Here is a 22,014-nt window from a genome sequence, read left to right as displayed (position 1 = left end):
TTACAAGGAGCAGTGCAGTGAAGCTGGAACTGGAGGGATTTGCTCTCTCTCTGGTTCTGGATTAGCTGAAGGTTCTCAATTGATTTTTTGGCACAAAGAAACAGGTCATCATTTTCTGTGGAGGTGGAAAACTTGAATGGCTTAACAATTTCCTCAGACCAGTCATACACACAAGCTGTGAGGTTATGTTCAGAAAACTGAAAAAAATTGCTTAGTTTTTTCCTTTTGCCTCTGCCAGGTGTAATTGGCCCCCCAGGTCCCTGTGGAAATTATGGTCCAGAGGGTCCACCAGGACCTCCTGGACGTCTTGGACTGAAAGGAAATCCAGGGAGAAGTGGACTCAGAGGTACTGATACCCCCCCACCATGCACATACGTCTTTAGTGATTTGAGACATTATTACTCTAGAATAGTAACTATAATACTGTAAAACACCCACCAGATCACACATATGTACACACTAGAGGTTTTGCCTATTATATTGTATGCAATAATATTGCCAAAAATTCTGACACAACAAAAAAAACTCCAAATAGTGATATTTTTTAAATGTATCTATTTATGTTGCTATTTATTGTTTTTACTTTAATCGTCTGTGTGGTGTTTACATGCACTTAATATACTGCACTGTAGTTTTGTTAAATTTTTGTTGTAACAGTTTTTGGTTCTGTTATGTTTATATTAATGCAAAGTTTAAATTAATTTTAAATATGTCAATGTTTTTTCGTATCAACAAGAATATTGCAAAAATATCCATAGGACCATATCACCTACCTCTAGTACACACCTAATACACACTTTCATGTTAATATATAAACAGCAATTGTTTAATTATTATTTGCGGTTCTCTTTCAGGTCCTCCTGGCCCGCTGGGCCTGAATGGATTGGATGGACTAAGGGGCTTAAAAGGCGCAACTGGGCCACAAGGTAAGACCAGTTTAATGTGTTTGTTGTGCATACTAAATATGAATCTATACACTTAAAAGGTTTTTCATGTAGATGTAAAAACACTGCCTGGCAAAATAAAAGTCACCACCAAAAAAATTAAATGTGTTGGACCACCTTTAACTTTGATTGCTGTACGCATTCACTGAGGCATTGTTTCAATAAGCTCCTGTAATCTCACAAGATTTATTTCAATCCAGTGTTGCAGTAATGTTTCACTTCAAGATCTTGCAGCAGCATTGATGATGGTAGAGTCTGACCACTGCACAAAGTCTTCTCCATCACATCCTGAAGATTCTCAATTGCGTTAAGGTTAACAATCCATGTGTGAAAATGATGATCTCATGCTCCCTGAATCACTCTTTCACAATTCCAGCACCATGAATCCTGACATTTTCACCTTGGAATATGCCAAGATGATTAGTCAAATCATTTGCTAAGTTAAATCCAGGTGGTGACCTTTTTTTGGCCAAGCAGTGTATCAAAGTTAATGTATTGAAATATTTTTGGATGCATTCACACAGCAATGTTTTTTTTAGACTCTATAAAGTGTATTTTTAATATGGTCTATGTTAAATGTTTGTCTGAACAGTTCATGCTCCTGCATATGCTAATGAGCAGTGCTTCTTGTGAAGTTTCAGCTTATCTTCTCCAACATCACAGGAATAATCAAGCAGTTCTAGTGTCTGCAGCTGGGCTTATCGCTGAGATATCACATAATTACTGTCACATAAATGTATTTATTTTCGGCAGTAATTGTAATGAGATGTATTTCAACTGTGTATTTTTCAACTGTGATTGGTTTTCAAACTGTGATATGTGTATTTTTAGGGTGGTACACCAGATGATTTGGTAAAACTTTAATGCATGCACAAAAATATTCAAAAGTCTCTTTACTATTTACCTAAAGTTGAACCATGTGGAACTCCAGGATTCACAAAAGTTTCTGTATTAGTAATAATAGCAAAGTATTTAGCCTAGGGTTCATGTAGACTCTGTAGTGCACTGCAAAGTTGGTAAAGCCCACACAATAGCCCCAATAGGTGATTATTAAATGGTACATTGGTGGTACCAAAAGATTGAGAACCACTGGTATATATAATTCAATCACATAAATGTAAATGCTAAATGTTGTTTGAAGGTATTTTCTAAAAACCTAATGCATGTTTACCTAAATGACATTCATATGTCCATCTGTCCATGCCCTATTTTCTTTCTCTCTGCTTCTTTCACTCACTCACTCTCTTTCTTTTTTGCTTCCCCAGGAATGGTTACATCTGGTGATAGAGGTCCTCAGGGTCTGAGCGGAGATCAGGGCTGCACTGGAGATACTGGCCCATCTGGTCTATCACAGCCAGGGAACAAGGGTGCAAAGGGAATGCCTGGGAACAGAGGTACTGATCTCAACCATATTTCTCTGTCAGCCCAGAATTCTGTCTGTCTGTCTATCTATTTATCTATCACTCTTTTTCTCCACAGGGGATCCTGGTCCTAGTGGTCCTCCTGGTTTTGCTGGTGAAGACTGTAGGGACCCTAAACTAGGACAGATGGGTGAATCTGGCTATGCTGGTTTAGATGGCCCACAAGGTATGTGCCTGCAGGAGCTCATGTGGGTAGAGAGTAGATGGAGACAGCACTCTAGAACAGGGGTGGCTCATGATAACCTGGGACCTAGGGGGGCCAGACCAGCAGAAAGTATCAACACACAAGAGGGAACATACCAGGAGATGCAAAAAACATGAAATCCAACAAAGAGAAATGCTTTGTAATGACGGACGCAACATAATCAAATACTCATCCAGGAGTAAATGCACAACAGGAAGTATACTGGTGAGAACAGGTGTGGGTAATCTTGCTCAGGTGACTTTTAACAGGAGAATAGGCTTGTGATCTGGCTATGTGTGTAAAGCAAGATTCTGGGGAATGCTGGGAAATGGAGTTTTTAGTTCATTGTTCATTTGAGTCCATTGTCAGAGACAGGTGCAGGAAAGACTGGAGCTCTAGAGGTGAAAGGCGTGACACATATTAAAACATCAATAATATGTTAAGATTAACATAAGCAATTATGAACAAAAATTTTCACGTGTTTACAGTGAACAGTATTAAATTCACTTAATATAAAGTGACACTGCTGTTGTCAGGATTGACCCAGGTAGGGAGACGAGGAGACAACGTAAGTGCAGGTAAGAATAGGAATTTAATAACTAAACAACAAATAAACAAATAGACGGGTAAACACAGAACAATGAAATGAATAAGAAAACCAACGTGATATAAAACTAACATAAACAAACAAGAGATACTATAAAACTAGGCAGGATAAACTAAAACAGGGCAAGGGAATAAACTAGGGAAAACACAGGGAACTTAAAAATAACAAAGGATAAACAAAATATATACAAAGATATACACTAAGGAGGGAACTAAGGAGCACGAGAATAAGCAAGATAAATATCAATTACAAACAAAGAGGGAGGCTATACAAGGAAAACAAATGAATGAAACAAGACTATGAACTAAACAAAGCAGAGACAATTACTAGTGATGGGTCTGACGACCATGAAACCTCGACACATGCGCCGAGCTGTCAAGGCGAAACCCCGTGTCGGTGCGCGTATCAAGTTAAGGAAAACCACGTGACCGATACACTTCCTGTATCGTTTGGTAGCGATGGGTCTGACGACACTGAAACTTCAGCGCATGCACCGAGCAAACAAGGCGAGCCCCTGTGTCAGACCGCGTATCATTTTAAGGAAAACCACGTGACCGATGCATTTCCTCGCGCAGTTGCTTGCAATGACTTTCTTAGTCCAGCAGATGTCGCCATTAATTGATACAGCAACAGTTTCAACACAGTGTCGATACAGTTTGGGAAATGTGCCATACACCCAATGAGGCTTCATCTGCCCATCACTAACAATTACCAGGAATAAACAAGATAAACAAGGAACTATAACAAGACGGGATAAACACAGAGCAGGAAACCAAGGAGCGCAGGAATGAACACAAGAAACAGAGGTACGACAAACAACAGGGGTTAGTGCAAAGACCAACCAAGGACAAGAGACAGAGGAGGGCTATTTAACACACAAGGGAAGTGGAAACACCTGGGGCTAGGGGGCGGAGCTACAAATTGACACAGGTGGAAAAGTACTGGAACAGAACACAGGGGCACAGGTCACGTGGAACACACACAGGCACGAGGACAGACAGGACATGACAGCTGTGGTGCTTAAAAGCTGACATGAGTATGGATTCTGCATATTATATATTTGAATAAATTATAATATTATTAATATAGTGATGTCCAATTACAGGCGCAAATTTGTAGACTATGAACGCATTAATAAATGCCGGCATTTAAAAATAATCAGTAAAATTGACCTACACGAAAACTTCCACCAGAATCACTAACTCACCAGATTTTTTAGAAAGTTAGTTTGTAATAAATACAGGTTGGCCAAATTGGCACATGTGCATGTTCATTTACAATTATCATAATCCACGCCCTTGACTTTTAATCATCATAAAAGGAAGAATCTGAAAAATCTAAGAAAAAATACTCAAAGAACACTGACCCAAATGTATGTTTCATTAAGTAAAGTTTACTTGAATGATTTGCCACAAAAAAATAATAGCGTTCCCTGTACAATGCATGAATGTGATTATGTACACCACTGATGGTGGATATTATACTGGTAAATTGATTTCAGAATCATTAAGTATAAACCAAAATTAAGAAAATATATTGTGATATACTGTGGTATGAAAAAGTTTGGGCACACCTGAAATTTTTTTAATGATTTTACTCATAGACTGTATATAAAGATGGACGCCGTGTCACCGTTCCCATTCATTCAATGAAAATGAAGCCAAAATCTTCCGCCATTTTGGCGATTCAGAGACCAGAGTCTGCGCAGTAGAGTCCAGAGGAGGGAGAAAGACTGTGGAGAGACCGCCTACTCATTTAAATAACCCCGCCCCTGAGGGCTGCCTCGCGGTCACAGACTGCAGAGCGGGGCGGGGCGGAGCGGAGCTGACGGTCTGTTATTGGTCCCGCCCATAAGCAGGTTACACTAGCTGTTGCATTTAAATAATGGAGGTAGAATTACAGTATATTAGAAAAAAAACGTGATTGAAAGTTGTCTGTTTTGCCATTGAAACCTATGGGGATGGGTGGAGTTACACAGCTTTCTGCAGCCGAACAGCAGGGGGCGCCCGACCTGTGGTGGCTTCACTTTTAAGAGACGATGCTCTGTCCAGCTATATACAGTCTATGATTTTACTTCATAAATCATGCTTGTTCAGATCAGCAATTTCAGTTAAATGTATCATATAGCAGATGAACACAGTGATATTTAAGTTTATAGGATTTACAGAAAGTGTTCAATAATGCTTTAAACAAAATTAGGCAGGTGCATACATTTGGGCACCCCAACAGAGACATTACATATTAATATAAATATAAATAACAGCCTCTAAACGATACCTTTAGCCTCCAATAGCTTCCTATACCTTCTGATTTAAGGTATTTTGGATCATTCTTCTACTAAACATCTCCAGTTCAGTCAGGTTTGATGGTTTCTGAGCATGAACAGCCCACTTTAAATCACATCACAGAATTTTAATAATATTCAGGTTTCGTCTGCATTACTCTGCCATACAGCCTCTCCTTGTGCAAAGTGCTCTGAATAGTGAACGATGCACAGTGACTCCATCTGCAGCAAGATGATGTTGTAGGTTTTTGGAGCTGGCCTGTGGTTGTGGTTGACTACGACTGTTCTCACCATCCTTCTCCTCTGCTTAGCTGAGATTTTTCTTGTTCTGTCACTCCAGGTCTTAACTAGAACTGTGCCTGTGGTTCTTCCATTTCCTCACTTTGTTTCTCTCAGTGGAAACTCACAAGCTGAAATCCTGAGATATGAGCTTTTTGAATTCTTCCTCTAAATTATGATGTTTAACAATCTTTGTTTTCAGGTCATTTGAGAGTTTTGTTTTGATGCTTTCATGTTGTCGCTCTTCAGAGAAAATGTAAAGAGGAGAAAAACTTGCAATTGGCTCCTTACTCATAATTGGATTCACATGTGTCTGTACGTCAGGTGTCAATGAGTTTACCAAACCAGTTTTGTGATTTAATAATTAGTGCTAAAGGTATTCAAATCAATAAAACGTCAAGGGTGCACAAATTTATGCACCTGCCTAATTTTGATTAAGAGTTATTGAACACTTTCTGTAAATCCTATAAACTTTATTTCACTTCTAATACATCACTGTGTTCGTCTTCTATATGATATATTTAAATGAAATTGCTAATAAAAGGATCATTATGAAAATTATCCTGAGGGCCCAAACTTGTTTGTATGTAAAGCTAAATTAAAACCCCAAAAATACAGTTACATTTGCTTAGAATTATGATTCATTTTAATTTAATTTTAATTGTGTGTGTGTGTGTGTGTGCACCTAAAGGAGCTCCAGGGCCCGTAGGAGCTCCAGGGCTACCTATACCTATAAGTGGAGATCCTGGTGAACCTGGAGCTAAAGGGTTTCCTGGATTCAGAGGACAGAAAGGTACTCCTGGACTCCCTGGACTTCCAGGCATTCAAGGCTATAATGGAAATAAAGGTAAGAAGCCAATATGTCAAATAATACAAAATCAATTCAAATCAGATTTATTTGTATAGCATTTTTTACAACTGGTGTTGTCACAAAGCAGCTTTACAGAAACATGATTGCAGGACAAAGAATCAGGGAAAACATTAAACATAGAAAATACAGAATACAGAACCCCCAGTGAGCGCGGAGGCAAGGAAAAACTCCCTCAGAGCTGCAGGAGGAGGAAGAAACCTTGGGAGGATCAAGACTCACATTAAAGGGGGGACCATTCTACCTCTGGTCAAACAGCTTTAAAAATGAATATTAAGTCATTATTCACACAGGTCTAATATATGCATGTGTTTAGCAACATGAGTAATGAAAGCAAACAAATGCAAATGTAAATTTAGATGTAATCTGTAGTGGAGAGTAAACAGCTACCCGAGGCTTGTGGAATAAACTGGACGATGGACAGCTAAACTGTGGTGGGTGATGGGGAAGGCTGACTTTCAGAAACTTGGCATCACAGTGGGACAGGAGATCCTGAGGGTCCAACATCCATCAGAATTTGGTCAGAAAGGTGGGCAGTCAGTAACTCAGAAGAAGGCAGAGAGATGAAATTAGTTTTGACTGGATTTATGTAAAACAGAGAACATAAATTATTATCCACCCACTCCACCGTCCACAAACCTGAGTGACCGTGTACAGTGGGAGAACAGCAGCACCAGCATCTCAGTTTACCACAATTTCCAAAATCCATGAACCCCTGAATCTGCAGCCTTATCTAAAGGGAAAAACATTAATTACCAAAAGCTAAACTAAACAAGTACGTTTTCAGTCTAGACTTAAAGATTTATATTCAGGGAGATTATTCCAGAGTTGAGGCGCTTTATAAGAGAAAGCTCTTCCTCCTGCAGAGCTCTTCTGAATTTTAGAAACTACTAAGAACCCGGCACCCTGAGATCTAAATAATCGCAGTGGTTCATAATAGGAGATGAAGTCCTGTAAATACTCAGGAGCGAGCCTGTGTAGGGCTTTATACGTTAACAGGAGAATTTTATAGTCTATGCGGAATTTGACTGGAAGCCAGTGCAGTGCTGATAGTACTGGACTAATATGCTCAAATTTTCTAGTTTTAGTAAGGACCCTGGCTGCAGCATTTTGAACTAGCTGAAGTTTATTTAAGTTACTGCAAGAACATCCAGACAGTAGCGCATTACAATAATCTAGCCTTGAGGTAATGAAGGCATGTACTAATTTTTCTGCGTCATGCAGGGATAGGGCATTTCTTAGCCTGGCAATGTTATGGAGGTGTAGAAAAGCTGAGCTCCACTATGTGCCCGACCGCGCAAGCTACTCTAATCTTTAGAAATCTTTAGAATGGTCGTTGTAACTGCCTTATCATGGTTCAAATCATACTTAACCAATCGTTATCGGTTTGTGAGGATAAATTCTATACCTTTTAGCTATAATAAGGTAAGATATGAAATTCCACAAGGCTCATCGTGGTGCTCGCGCGGTCGGGCACATCTCCATAAAAAAGCATAGGCTATAAGAAGTTTGCTAACATGCAAGATTGCCAAGGACATACAGCAGTTTTGCAGGACAGATTACATTTAGAACAGGCATCTCCAGGGCTCCGACATGTTCAGTGTAATATCCAGAGGTAGCTTTAAAAAATTTACGTATGAGTGTTGCCAGCATTGCTGGAGAGCTTGAAGAAATAGGAGGTCAGCCTGCAGTGCTCAGCCCATACACCACCAACAAATCAACTCTGTCTGCATGGCACTGTCCTAGAAGAAAGCCTCATCTAAAACTTATGCACAAGAAAGCCTTCAAACAGTTTGCTGAAGTCCAAGAGCATGGATTACTGCAACCCTGTCCTGTGGTCTGACAAGACCAAGATAAACTTGTTTGGCTCAAATGGTGTCCAGCATGTGTGGTAGCGCCCTGGTAAGAAGTACAAAGAATACTGTCCCTTGTTTACAGTCAAGCATGGTGATGGTAGCATCTTGACCTGGGGTGTGTGAGTGCTTCCGGCATTGGGTAGTGCACTTAAGTGAGGCAAACATAAATTCCAACATGTTCTGTGACATTATGAAGCAGAGTATGATCTCCTCCCTTTGCAAACTAGGCCACATGGAAGATTTCTAACACAATAACGACCCCAACCTCAGTAAGCTAAACAAGCTGTGGCCAGCTGTGTCTCTAGACGTAAACCCAATTGAGCACCTGTGGGGCATCCTCAATCAGAAGGTCTGTGTGTTCATGTGAGCAGCAAAAACACACTAACCCCTTATGTGACTTTTGCATCAAAGAGCAAAAAAAAATTTCACGAGGTGAAGGGAAAATGAGTGACAGCAGTAAGTGAGGGGTTCAGTGGTGGGATAACAAACTCATAACAGATTAAATACCTAATGAATATTTAGGGTGAAGTCTTCCTTTAAACTAATTTAAAAGGTGTCGCAACAACTAAATAAAATGGAAGAAGCAGATGCAGATGTGGCTGGAGTGTCAAATTACAATAAACAGTATAAAAACAAAGTTTAAAATAATGAAGCACAAACTATTGGGTATGAGTAAACAAGCTGGAATACATTCTCTGTGATAAGTCCAGCTGCATCTACTGGACCTGCCGGAAAGCTCCTGTAATGCTGGAGAAGATACACCTGGAACTTCATGTAAAGCTATTTATAAATATCTATTTATAAATCTGATTCGGACCACTTTTACCTTCTGTATGAACACAGTCTTTGTTAGTTATATTTGTTTTGTCCTCGTGATAATTCACATGAAGATGTTTTTAAAACATAGAGTTGATTATTTTGTGCTGCATGTGCAAGTCTTAGATGCTCCTAGAGTATGTAACTAGGACACACAGTGTTACTGACACAATGCACCAAAAGCTGTTTTTCATCAGTACAGTGGAGGGTCAGTAATGGTAAAACAAGTGTATTCTCTTTATTTAATTTCTAATGACCATGAAAGGGTCTTGTTGTTCTTGTTTGTCATATTTTCCCTACATGTGAATTTACACTTCTGCATCTACATCAGGTGAAAAAGGAGACATGGGAGTCCTGGGGGAACCCGGCCCCCCTGGGTTACCAGGATCATGTTGCCATAGTGGGCCTAATGGACTGAAGGGAAAGCAGGGAGATCCAGGTCAGTGTTTACACTAACATACATTATATACTCTACAAACACATACACCACTTACATTAATTATAAGTTAATAAAGAGCATGTAGTGTTATTGTTTGTGTATGATGATACTGGAGTTAAAATTCAACTACAAATTTCTAAAATTCTGACCAAGCACCTGCAGGGCATCCTCAAGCAGAAGGTGAAGCAGCACAAAGTGTCTAACATCTGCCAGCTCTGTGAAATTATAATAGAGGTTTAATTTTTTTTGTTAAATAAAAGCTAATAAAGAGCATGTAGCTTTATTGTTTGTGTATAATGATACTGAAGTTAAAATTAAACTACGATTTTTCATGGGTATGTGATCAGTGATGGGAGTAACGGCATTGAAATAAACGGTGTTACTAACGTCGTTACTTTTTTCAGTAACGAGTAATCTAACTAATTACTCTGACTGTAACTATAACGCCGTTACCATTTTCGACACCCCGTTACTGCACATTACTTTAGCCGCTCAATTAACTACCGTACCCCTCTTTCCCGCCCCATCCTCCCAAATTAGTATTTATGACCGTATTAATGAGAGATTATTAAATCTCTTAACGCCAATCATGGTGCCAGTTCAAGGAGAAAGTCCCGCCTTTCAGGAGAAACAGCCAATCAGTTGGCTGGTTTTGTGGAGCGCAGAGGAGGGTCAGTGTGGTGGTAGAGGCCATGTAAACTGTGATTACATTGTTTCTGGAGCTGTTTCTGCAGGTTAAAACAGATCAAACCCGTATATAAAATGTTCAACCTGCCCTGATGTACCTGATCAGCCAGTAACTAATAATTTATTTTTACTTGTTTTTACTAATTTAGGATTGCAGGACTTAATGTAAGATATAATAAACGAAAATTCAGTTAGATAGCTAGTTAGCTAGAAGCTGGATGTAGAGGATAGCCAGAATTTAGTACAGTACTTTATGTTGGTAATTTAAAGCAGTTTCTGAACTCTGCTCACTGCCTCTAAATTGTGTGTTTTCCACCGGATCCAACTGATCAGCTAATTAACAATCCTTTACTGTTTACATGTTAAAATCCTTTAGCCCACTGTGGACCATAACTCAATCATTATGTAAATCCAGCAGTGTATTGGACACATCACACCACCAATTACTTTATTATCCGGAAGTACTCCCGAGCTGTTTTTGTTGCCTGCTAGAGGAATATTAAATAAAGATTATTAATTGTGTAGGCCCCGTAGAACTGATATTTATGGATATTTATTTCAATAATTTGTTCCTTTGTATTGTAAAAGATAAAAGAACAAATCAGAAACAAGTGAATTGTTTACATTATTACATTGCTACATGAAATCCATTGTTGATGTTGAAGTTTTGCATACTTTATTGAGGAATGGATTCACTGATGGAATATATGTGGTCATTTCAAGCTTTAGTAAAAGCTTATTTTGCAGAATGTGTGCACCCTTTTTTCAATTTTAAATCCATTGAAAAAAAAATGTAACATAAAAAAGTGCATCCCTGACAAAACGTGAAGACTTCATGTAAATATCTAGAAAAGTGTTTTCATTTAGGCTGTATTATAAGAATTACATATGTAGGAATGTTCACAACATTTCAATGTCAACAAATGTAGGCCTATTAGATTCTGATCATCTAATTGTAATTTTACATGTGGTTATTTTAGATTTCTTGTAAACCTGTCTTAAAGTGTAATGGGTCCTGAACCACAGTTGGCTTATTTTTAAATTCATAACTTGACAGGTATGCAAAAATAACGCAATAGTTACTGGTAACTAATTACTTTTATAGTGGAGTAACTCAGTTAGTAACTCAGTTACTTTTTTGGAGAAGTAACTAGTAACTATAATTTCAAAGTAACGTGCCCAACACTGTATGTGACTTAGTTTGCAACCGTTATATTTTAGGCCCTTACACTAAACAGTGCATGACTGGCTACACTTGTGTTTCTAGACCATGTGCATTTAATGCATTTAATATCATTCAACATTTTATTTCTACAGTTTTCCGTTACAATTCCACAATTTACAATTTGCTTAAGCTTAATTCTATATTTGTCATGTTGTACAAACAAATTAACAGATTATCAGATTTGGTATGATTTAAAATGTTATTTATCACAGCAAGGTCTTTGCTGTCCTTAACTGAACAGTACATTCAGATTGCTCAGTCTGTCATAAAAGACCCGAGCTTTAATGCAGAAACTGCTCACAGCATGCAGCACTACCTGGGACTGAAATAGCCACGTGTGTTGTGGGAAGGGCACTGGCCCCTGTTGGCTCTCCCTAGAACCACCACTGGCTTGATAACTGCATTGGTACATAATTCAATTTGCCTAGCATTAGCTTTTAGACAGGCGGGAGGCAGGATGCAGTGTTCTTTTGTCTGTCCATCTCTCACTGAAAACACATAAAGAAATGTGAAAAGCTATTCTTTATTTCTTTTCTTCTCTTAATCTAGGTCCTCCTGGGGAACCAGGGATTGTAATTTATGAGAAAGCAGCCCCATCGCGAGGGCCACTTGGACCTCCTGGTACATGTGGACCACCTGGCCCTCAAGGACCCGCAGGAACTGATGGTAGAACAGGCCCAAAAGGTGCACCCACACTCATATAAACACAATGCTGCATACATCATCATTCATATATCACAATGCGTCTTTTATTTAACCAAAAAAATATATATTTAAAAAGGTTGTGTTGTTGGTTAAATTATTAGGGCTTAAAGGAGAGCCTGGAGAAAAAGGGTTGTCAGGTCTAATGGGATCAGAAGGTTCACAGGGATATCCTGGAGATGAAGGGCTGAAAGGCGAGAGAGGACCTCCAGGACAAGCTGGTATGTTTGTGTGGCATTAACCAGCATTTGGATAAAGATATTCTTGGAAATGTGATGTACACAGAAAAATGTTTTAATAATTTCAAAAATATTCTACTGCAAAAATAATATTTAAAAAGTATATATAACTGTACAAGCAACAAAATCAATACGAAAGACAACAAAACATATATAATGTATAATGTAACATTTTGTGCATGCATATGAATAAAAAAACAATTTTATAAAAAATACCTTTAAGCTTCATAATAAATAGCAAACTAAATAAAAATAGACTGCTTTCAAGACGGAATACTACTTATATCACAACATGGATTTTTTTTTTTTATCTTTTCAGAAATGTATAACCTTGTACAATATGGCAAAACTCTAGTACACACCTCAGTAAACTGTGGTTCATTTCAGTGTTTCACCGGACCCGAGAGCGCTTTGGTGAAGTGTTAACGCTGAATTGGAGCCTGGGTTTCTGGGTTTACGATTTCTTGTTCCCCTGTGTGTGTTGTTCCTTTCAAGTGAACTCTAATGTGATCTGATGCAGGTATGGAAGCTATCCGCTTCCAGTGCCATGTATGGGGCAACCTGATTGGTTCATTTTGTAACGTGATGCTTTTACTCATCACGTTGCTCATCAGTACGTCCTAATAAAGCACACAGTGATTAGACTGGAATTGGTGGTAGAATCATGGTTTGAGCCTGTTTTGCTGCTTCTGGGTCAGGACTGCTTGCCATCATTAATGGAACAATAAATTCTGAATTATACTAGCAAGTTCTGAAGGAAAATATCAGGACGACTGTCTGTGGGCCAAATCTCAAGAGAACGTGGATCATGCAGCAAGACAATGACCCTAAGCACACAAACGGTTCTACTAAAGAATAGTTAAAAAATCTATTTCAAAGCTTAAAATTGCAATTTTTTAAAACTATTTTCTGTGCTGCCTACCTCTCTCCCTGTTTAAAACTAGGCCCCCCAGGCCCTCAAGGAGACCCTGGTCCCTCACAGAGCTGTAACTCTGGCTTCCTGGTTGCCTTTCACAGCCAATCCCAAGTTGTTCCTTCATGCCCTCTGAACATGACCGAGGTCTGGCAGGGATACAGCTTACTGTACCTCGAGGGACAGGAGAAAGCACACACACAGGACCTGGGTACCCATCTCGCACACATACACACACACACACACACACACACAATCACACAGGATCTTAGGACAGGATCATATAAAAATATGATGAAGTTATGATTAAATAAATGTTGTATTCTGTGTATGTGTGTGTGTGTGTGTGTGTGTGTGTGTACATGACAGGTACGCACCTGACAAACACAGAATACAACATTTATTTACCTATAACGTCATCATATTTTCATAAAAGTAATTAGAATAACACTACCTATAACTTGTCCTAAAAGCACAACCCCAATTCCCAGAGAGTTGACATTGTGTAAATTAAATAAAATTAAACAAATAGAAGTGAAAAATTACATAGACCCATATTATATTAGTTGTAAAAAGATTCATCATCTGTTCTGTGTTCTATGTTCTCGTGTGAAAATATGGGTCTATAAGATATTTACAATTTTTTTATTGATTTTACTTTTGGAAATGTGGTTGCAGATAAGGAGAACAACATGAACAAATGAAAGAACAATAATTAAACTTGCTCATTTATTTATTTACTGAGAGAAATTATCTAATTTTACATTAGTCTGTGAGTGAAAAAACTATTGTAAACCTTTTAGAATGATCAGATATTAAATTGTGTTTTCAATCAATGGGATGATTGTCGGAGGAACCTTGCTTTATACGCAGGAATGGGCAAAAATTCTGATGTACAGATACTGATACAGTTTAAAAGCAGTTATTGCTGCACAAGGGGCAACACCAGATACTGAATGCAAAAAATCACTTACTTTTGTCACTCACATATATATGTAATATTTAATAATTTTCCTCAATAAATAAATTAATTAATAAATTAATAAAGTTTATTATATTTGTCTCATTTCCTGACTCTTAATGTGTTTGAGAGCATCAGTTGTAAAGTTGTGAAGAGGTAAAGTTACAGGTATACAGTGAATAGTGAATATTTGAGAAATGTTTTAATCCATATTATGACAAAAACTACTCAACTAAGTGAAGAACATAATTACTTGGAAAATGAAGGTCAGTCAATCTGAAACATTTTAAGGATTTTGAAAGTATCCTCAGTCTCACAGACACAAGTTAACAGCACCCCAGATAAAAGTCACCTAAATACTTCACTGAGTCTGGTTTGTTTAACACCTACTGCAGTTACTACATTATTACATTATATGTGTTTTTTTCATAGTCTGGATGATGATGTGCCCAAACTTTTGCCTGCATGTGTGTGTGTGTGTGTGTGTGTGTGTGTGTGACAGGTCAGGCAGGCTCCTGTATGCGTATCTTCAGCACTATGCCGTTTGCTTACTCTAATCCGGGAATTTGCAACTACGCCAGTCGCAACGACAAATCCTATTGGCTCTCCACCTCTGTGGCATTACCCATGATGCCTGTGTCTGGGCTGAGCATCCAACCATACATCAGCAGGTGTGTGGTGTGTGAAACTCCGTCACCAGCATTTGCCATCCACAGCCAGAGCAAAGAACTTCCTCGCTGTCCTCTGAGCTGGAAGCCCCTCTGGATTGGATACTCCTTCCTCATGGTTAGTCTTTTTAATGCATATAGTAGATAATGACTAATGACTGAATGGGGAATAAACGTATGTGTTACAGGGTATTTTTTAAAAGTAATATGATTCTGAATCATACCAAATCATTCTGAAATGAATGTGTTAAAATATGTGATTTCTTGTGCTAAAAAAAACTGCTGAGTTAAATTTGCGAATAGAATAATGCTACTGAGGTCAATTCTTGCTGAGGTACATTTTGGATTATAATAACACTGCTAAGAAAAAAAAAATCATGATTAGAATAACACTACGGAGGAAACTTCATGATAAGAATAACACTGCTAAAGTGAATCTGTGATTAAAATAAAACTATTAAGGTAGATCTATGATGAGAATAGCATTTCTGAGGTAAATACATGATTAGAATAACATTATAAGGTCAGTTTATGTTTTTTTGTTGTTGGATTGCCTGCTAAGATAAAAAAATGTCTCAAATAAATATTTTGAAACTGTAGTTTGTTAATATTTTGACATAAATGTTTCGTTACTTTTTTATGATTATCTGAACCTTTTTTTACTATAGTAATGAAAGATAGCTAATACGCAAATTGTTTAATAACTAGTAAAACTGAATTGTCATGCAACCTGTAGCTTTAAATAATGTGTAAGCCTGTGTTTTGAACGCAGCAGTTTTGAAAATGTAAATTCCAACCTCCCGTCTGAAGTCACATGACATAATGGTATCCTCTGTGTCCATCAGCACACCGGGTCCGGCGATGAGGGTGGTGGCCAGTCTCTCACATCACCAGGAAGCTGTCTGCCAAATTTTCGCACTCATCCCTTCGTGGAGTGCCAGGGAGAGCACGGCACCTGCAACTTTTTCCCAAGCATTTACAGCTACTGGCTGACGAATGTGGAACAGCAGGCCATTAAACCTGTTCCAGAGAAGACTGTCCTTAAAGAAGAACTCGAACAGCGTGACAACACCAGCCGCTGCATCGTCTGCATGAGGTATTAACCACGCCCACTGAGCAAAGACCACTTCCACCTTCCACTGGGCAGAGGATGCGCATTTTGTTGGTCACCTGAGTGGGAGCTCTTTAACCCAGCAGGTCACTTTCTGTCACTGATAAGAGGAAAAAGATGAATGAACAGTTTGGGATTGACGGTTCGCATTGAAAGAGCAACTGTGAACTCATCCTTCCTCCCGGCTATCTCCCACTCGCTGTTCCCTGTGCCTGAGCTGGTCTGTCTGTGTTCTAGCTGCACTGTATCTTAACCACAAGCTGCATTTACACTGCAGGTAAAAGTGTCCCAAATCTGATTTAATCTTCATATATGATTACAGCGTGAACAGCAAAATACACACAGTCTAACATCTTAAACTTGGACAATTTGCACACTATACAGTACTGTGCAGAAGCCTGAAATCTACATTCAGAATGACTACCTCCTTGTTTCTACACTCACTGTCTTATCAGCTATACTGATCATAAGGCAGCACTTTATACATTACATGTAGTGCACCTTGTAGTTCTGTAATTACAGACTGCAGTCCTTTTACCTCTAGAAACTCCCATCTGCTCCACCTTGTAGATAAAGTCAAGTCACAGACAGAAGCTCATAAGACGCTGCACAGTTTGTGTTGGTCAACCTCTAGTTCTTTGTCAGTGCTCTCAGGAAGCTGTTGGTTGGGTATTTCTGGGTGGTGGTCTATTCTCAGTCAAGCAGTGGCTCTGAGGTGTTTAAGAACTCTAGCAGCACCGCTGTATCTGATCTTCTCGTACCAGCACAACACACACTAACACCTCATACACCACCACCATGCTAATCAGTGCTAATCACTGCAGTGCTGAGAATAAATAACCCACCACCCAAATAATAACAGCTGCTCTGTGGTGGTCTCTCCCGTGAGGTGTGCAGTGGTCCTATGTGGTCAGTGGAGCTGATTAGATGGACAGTGAGTTTAAAGACAAGGAAATTATCATTTTAAACCCATGAAAGCCCAGTATTTACACTCATCATAATCAATATCCTTAAATATTATTTAAGTAAATCAAATAAACTGCTGTTGGAATTGAACAAATTCAAACACAGGCAACCAAACCTGTGTTTTTCTAACCTACATATCAGTTATTTTACTGACAAGAATGTGTTATATTTTAGTGATTTTTTTGTGTGTTGTGAATATTTTGTTATATAACAGCAAAATCCTCCAAAAGACTTTTGCACAGTACTGTCCCAATGTTGGTAGACACCTTATCATCCAATGATTAATCAACGATTAAACCCACTACCCCCACATTCACTTTTTTTTAGAAGGCTGTACACTAAGATATTTTGCCACGAAAGTGTTTGTGAGCTTGAGCACTGATGTTGGACAACAGAAAAAGTGTCTTCAGATTAGGGCTGTATGCTTAATTGTATTTTAATGATATCACTATGTGTGACACATGATCATAAAGGAACCAGCTATGTTAACCCAATATTCCAGCAAAATAATAACCCTTAATTACAGCTATTTAGAGCATAGCTATCTAGCATTTACACACAACACAAAAAGTTACGTGTGCTGTGGGGACACCACATAGCTAGCCAGTTAGCTAAATAATATATCCACTGCATTACATTTAAAATGTACACCAAATTTCACTCTTACCTTTCTGTGGAAGGAAACTCTGTTCTAAAGGTAAGGTTAAACAGATATTGTATTGTATTGTGAGGATGTCTGAGAAGACGTTAGCTCAAGAGCTAGTCTACAAGAACTGGAGTAGTGTGTATAGCCGGTAAACCTCATGTTCACACCTGACACGTTAACTTTAACAGGGCTTCAGAACTGACCCATTTCTCTAGGATAGGATGTGCTGGTGTTGATGGTCTGGTACACAGACTTAAAGGTGGATGTTTTAAATGTAGCACCTTCAACTACAGACGCAGCTCCTCTTCTTTGGAAGGCAGTAAAAATTAAAATGGAGCTCCTCCACACAGGCCACTGCCGCCCCATAAGTTCTAACAGAAAAAAAAAAAAAAAAAAAAACGAAGCCACTTATTGTCATCATGCAGAATAAGGTAAATACAATAGCATTATTGCCATTTTAGTTAATATTGTACACCCATTATTAATTCCTTATTTTATTTTGTATGATTGAGTATGTGTATATGTGGCATTGTGATTAAGTCATGTGACTTTAGCTGTCATAGCATGTCATAATTCCACTTTAGCTAAAATTAATCAAAGAACAATAAACATTTTATTGTTTACCTCCTCTCTGGTGTCAAATGGCTGGCTGCGCTGGGCTGGGCTTGGTGGAGGATTGTCATTTGAACATGTGGGTTAGTCCAGTCAGGTCAAGGCCACATTCCAAGAAATGATGTACAGTATCCACCGAAAGTAAGCACACACCTCACATTTCTGCAAATATTTTGTTATATCGTTTCATAGAACAACACTATAGAAAACTTAGATATAACTTAGTTGTTAGTGTACAGCCTGTATAGCAGTATAGATTTACTGTCCTGAATAACTGGCAACAGTGAACTCACAGTGAACATGCGCAAATTGTGTGACGACAATTATCTATCACTGCCCTAACTAGCTGCACAGGTTGCTACTGGAATCCTCTTCCACTCCTCCATGATGACATCACAGAAGATTGCGGAGGTTAGACAATTTGTTCTCCTCCACCTTTCACTTGAGGATGCCCCACAGGTGCTCAGTTGGGTTTACATCTGGAGACGTACTTAGCCAGTCCATCACCTTTAGTGTTGGCAGCACTCATGGGTTTTTGGATATGACGCTAAACACATGGACTCAACTTCTTTGTTCAACCCTGGGGAGGCCTATTCTGAAACCCATACTGGAAAGCTGCTGTATCACATTGACCACTGTGCTGGATCTCATTTTCAGGGTGTAAGCAATTTTATAATAGATGGGGCCATTTCTTTGGAGAGCAACAATTCTGTTTCCTACATCCTCAGTGAGGTCTTTGCCATAAGTTCATTATCTATGCAGTGGCCAGTATGAGAGAATTCTACCCAGAGCGCCAAATTTAAGTACAAATCTGGTGTGAACTGCATCCAGCATTCCGAAGCATTGCACTTTTAGCCGATGCTCCCAATAGGGGCATAGCATTTCCCAAGCAAAATGCTCTATTTTTACACCAATTACAAGCTAAAAGTAGCAAAAAAGTAGTAAACTTTGAAAGTTCACAGATCATTTTTATTTTTAAAAACACTCTATTCACAATATAGACAGAGTAATCCAGGTGCGGACATCTAGAAATTAAGGCATGATAAGTTGACTATAAAGCACAAACGAATACTTAGGACAGAGGAAAAAAATTCAAAAATAATTTTGTGTCATTGCATGATATTATAAAAAAAAATTTGCAACAGCTGGAATTTATGCATTTCCACAGAATATAAACAGTTATTTTAAGAAATTGTGTCTTTCCAGAAGAAAGTAATACTATACTGATATACAAGCTGCACACTGACAGCTCTAAGTTATATTTCTATATGTTTCATTTCTGTATTGTTGTCCCATTAAAATATATAAAAAATATTTGCAGAAATTTGAAGGGTGTGCTTACTTTTCTTTTTGGATACTGTAAACAGCCAAATTAAAATTCTGATTTTGGGCTTGCAGTGTACTAGTAGGTGTTGTTGCAGAAAATTAAATTATGTTTCTATCACCTGTCCTTATTAAATTTACTGCTGGTGCCCGTTTATAGGATTTAAGAATAGGATTTAAGTATGGTGCCAGCCACACCAAAAAAATGCCCTATTGACTGCTTTTCATTATAGCTTTGGGACAGTGTTGGTAAAATGTGGTTCTTTTTTGTGTACTTTTCAACAGGCTCATGTTGAAAATGGTGCTAAATGTCATTCGGTAGCGTTTTCACCCCCACAGATTTCCAAGAAGGTTATTCTTTGTTTATGTTCTTTTGTTATGTTACAGCATTTTTATGTGTGGCTCCCATGGTATACAGATTTTTTTGATTACATACAGTTCCGTACATTAATGGTTCATGGTGGCACTTTTTTCAGAATTTTCAGTATTCTGTGTTTTATTGTCATCCTTTACTGCTATTTCACTGTGGACGTAGATTCTTCTCTTCTTTTAGGATTAGTTTGTGTTTATACTCTAAAAATCAGAAAAAAATCTGATCATCTTCATATCTTCAGGAGTCGTCGACAAAGCCTGGAGAATATTTCCTGGAGTAGATCCACCGTCTTGTTAATTTTTTTGTTTGTATACGTATATTAATAGGACAGTCCCCCTTTTTTCACGCTGTCTGAACTAACTTGCACAATTAAAACAAACTAACTCCAGTGTTTTTCACATATTATCACATATTAATGGAAATCTGGAAATGGGACCTTTTTACTTCATCTAGCTTAAAGCTTTTTGTGTTTTTTGCATTATATATTCCTCTTATATGTACATATGTTTGCACTGCTGAAAGTACAGCATCGCTTTATATTTTTACTGTAAATTTCAAGAGTATTTATTTAGGTAGGGATTATTTTGGTGCTATTTCAGAGAAAAAAACAAATATCTGCATAATGCAAAACCCCTTTTGTTTTGTTGTAGTTTTTTCTTTTTTTTCTTTCTTTCTTTTATATTTGTGAGTTTATCTTCCACACCCCGCTATGCTATTACTGTCTGTTTATTTTTTGTACACAAAATATAAGTACTGTAACATCTTAAGACCCAGTATTATTAAAAATAAAAATGTTTATATATTGCCATATATATTGGGGACACACACATACCCAGGTCATTAAGATATGAATTAAGGACAGACAAAAATTTTTATGATATAAAAGTTACTGCTATTTTACTTTAAATTGTAACATGGCATTTTATTCTGCTTGTTTCATGTGTTGTTTTTTTTTCTTAATTTTGTTTTGTTTTAGGTAAATTACCTTACATTCAATGCTTCTGGTTAATTTGTCCACAGATATGTGGTGTTATTTTGGTTACTATATTTTTTGTTGCACTAGCAAAATGTTCAACCGGAGAAACAGTGATAATATTAGCATAGTTACACATGTATAAGTGGTGCAGTTACTGTTAGGATTTCAATGTTTGTAAATTAAACCAAACATAAACAGCATTTCCAGCTTATACTAGTGCATGTGCTGAATTTTTTAATTTGCATGCTCTGATTCATTATTTGCCTGAACCCCTGACCCCATCCAAAAGACCCTGTCACCTAATTAGGATCAATCTGTGAATACTTTTCATACTCATTGGATAACACTCACTAACACCAATATCGTCTAGGCAATTATCAGTATTGTTAATGATAAAATAATAATCATATGTGGACTGTTTGTACGGTTTAAATAAATGCATTTATTTCAAATGTCTGATTTGCTTTGTGTGATTATTAAAATAGCAGGAACAGTCGAAGTAAAGGCAAAGTAGAGCAAAAACAGTTGCAGTACAGACAAAGTGAATCCGGAACAGTCACAGTAGAGACAAATTTAATCCAGAACAGTCGCAGTAGAGACAAAGTGAAGCCAGAACAGTCGCAGTAGAGACAAAGTGGAGCCAAAACAGTCGCAGTAGTGACAAAGTGAAGCCAGAATAGTCGCAGTAGTGACAAAGTGGAGCCAGAATGCTGTTCATTCATTTATTTCCACATAAATATAAATGTTATTTACGGACAAAAAACAACAGTTAGCTTATTAACTTAAGTTAGTTGAGTTAATTGGGCATTTAAATAAAAACAGGAATGCCTAGCTAGGTTAGTTAGCTAACTATTTACACATTTCTTAGTAGTACTAAGCATTAGCTAATGTAGCATTAGCATTAGCTTATTGTC

At 38.0% G+C, this 22,014-nt stretch overlaps 1 protein-coding gene across 1 annotated transcript in view; it reads left to right on the top strand.

Annotated features, from left to right (window-relative positions):
• Nucleotides 1-18,237, top strand: part of col4a4 (collagen, type IV, alpha 4) — a 136,643-nt gene extending 118,406 nt beyond the window's left edge. Inside the window, exons 37-47 of the mRNA XM_022676942.2 lie at nt 239-346; nt 855-926; nt 2,210-2,338; nt 2,424-2,531; nt 6,411-6,566; nt 9,591-9,698; nt 12,160-12,294; nt 12,417-12,533; nt 13,496-13,675; nt 14,928-15,211; nt 15,939-18,237. Coding sequence (XP_022532663.2) covers nt 239-346; nt 855-926; nt 2,210-2,338; nt 2,424-2,531; nt 6,411-6,566; nt 9,591-9,698; nt 12,160-12,294; nt 12,417-12,533; nt 13,496-13,675; nt 14,928-15,211; nt 15,939-16,196 — 1,655 coding nt within the window. The 3' untranslated portion in view covers nt 16,197-18,237. The remainder of the gene's footprint in view (nt 1-238; nt 347-854; nt 927-2,209; nt 2,339-2,423; nt 2,532-6,410; nt 6,567-9,590; nt 9,699-12,159; nt 12,295-12,416; nt 12,534-13,495; nt 13,676-14,927; nt 15,212-15,938) is intronic.
• Nucleotides 18,238-22,014: the final 3,777 nt, after the last annotated feature.

Source organism: Astyanax mexicanus, chromosome 18 (genome assembly GCF_023375975.1).
Source record: "Astyanax mexicanus isolate ESR-SI-001 chromosome 18, AstMex3_surface, whole genome shotgun sequence".
Taxonomy (NCBI): domain Eukaryota; kingdom Metazoa; phylum Chordata; class Actinopteri; order Characiformes; family Acestrorhamphidae; genus Astyanax; species Astyanax mexicanus.
The sequence above is the reverse complement of the archived record's forward strand: the minus strand, read 5'-3'. Positions and strand labels throughout refer to the sequence as shown.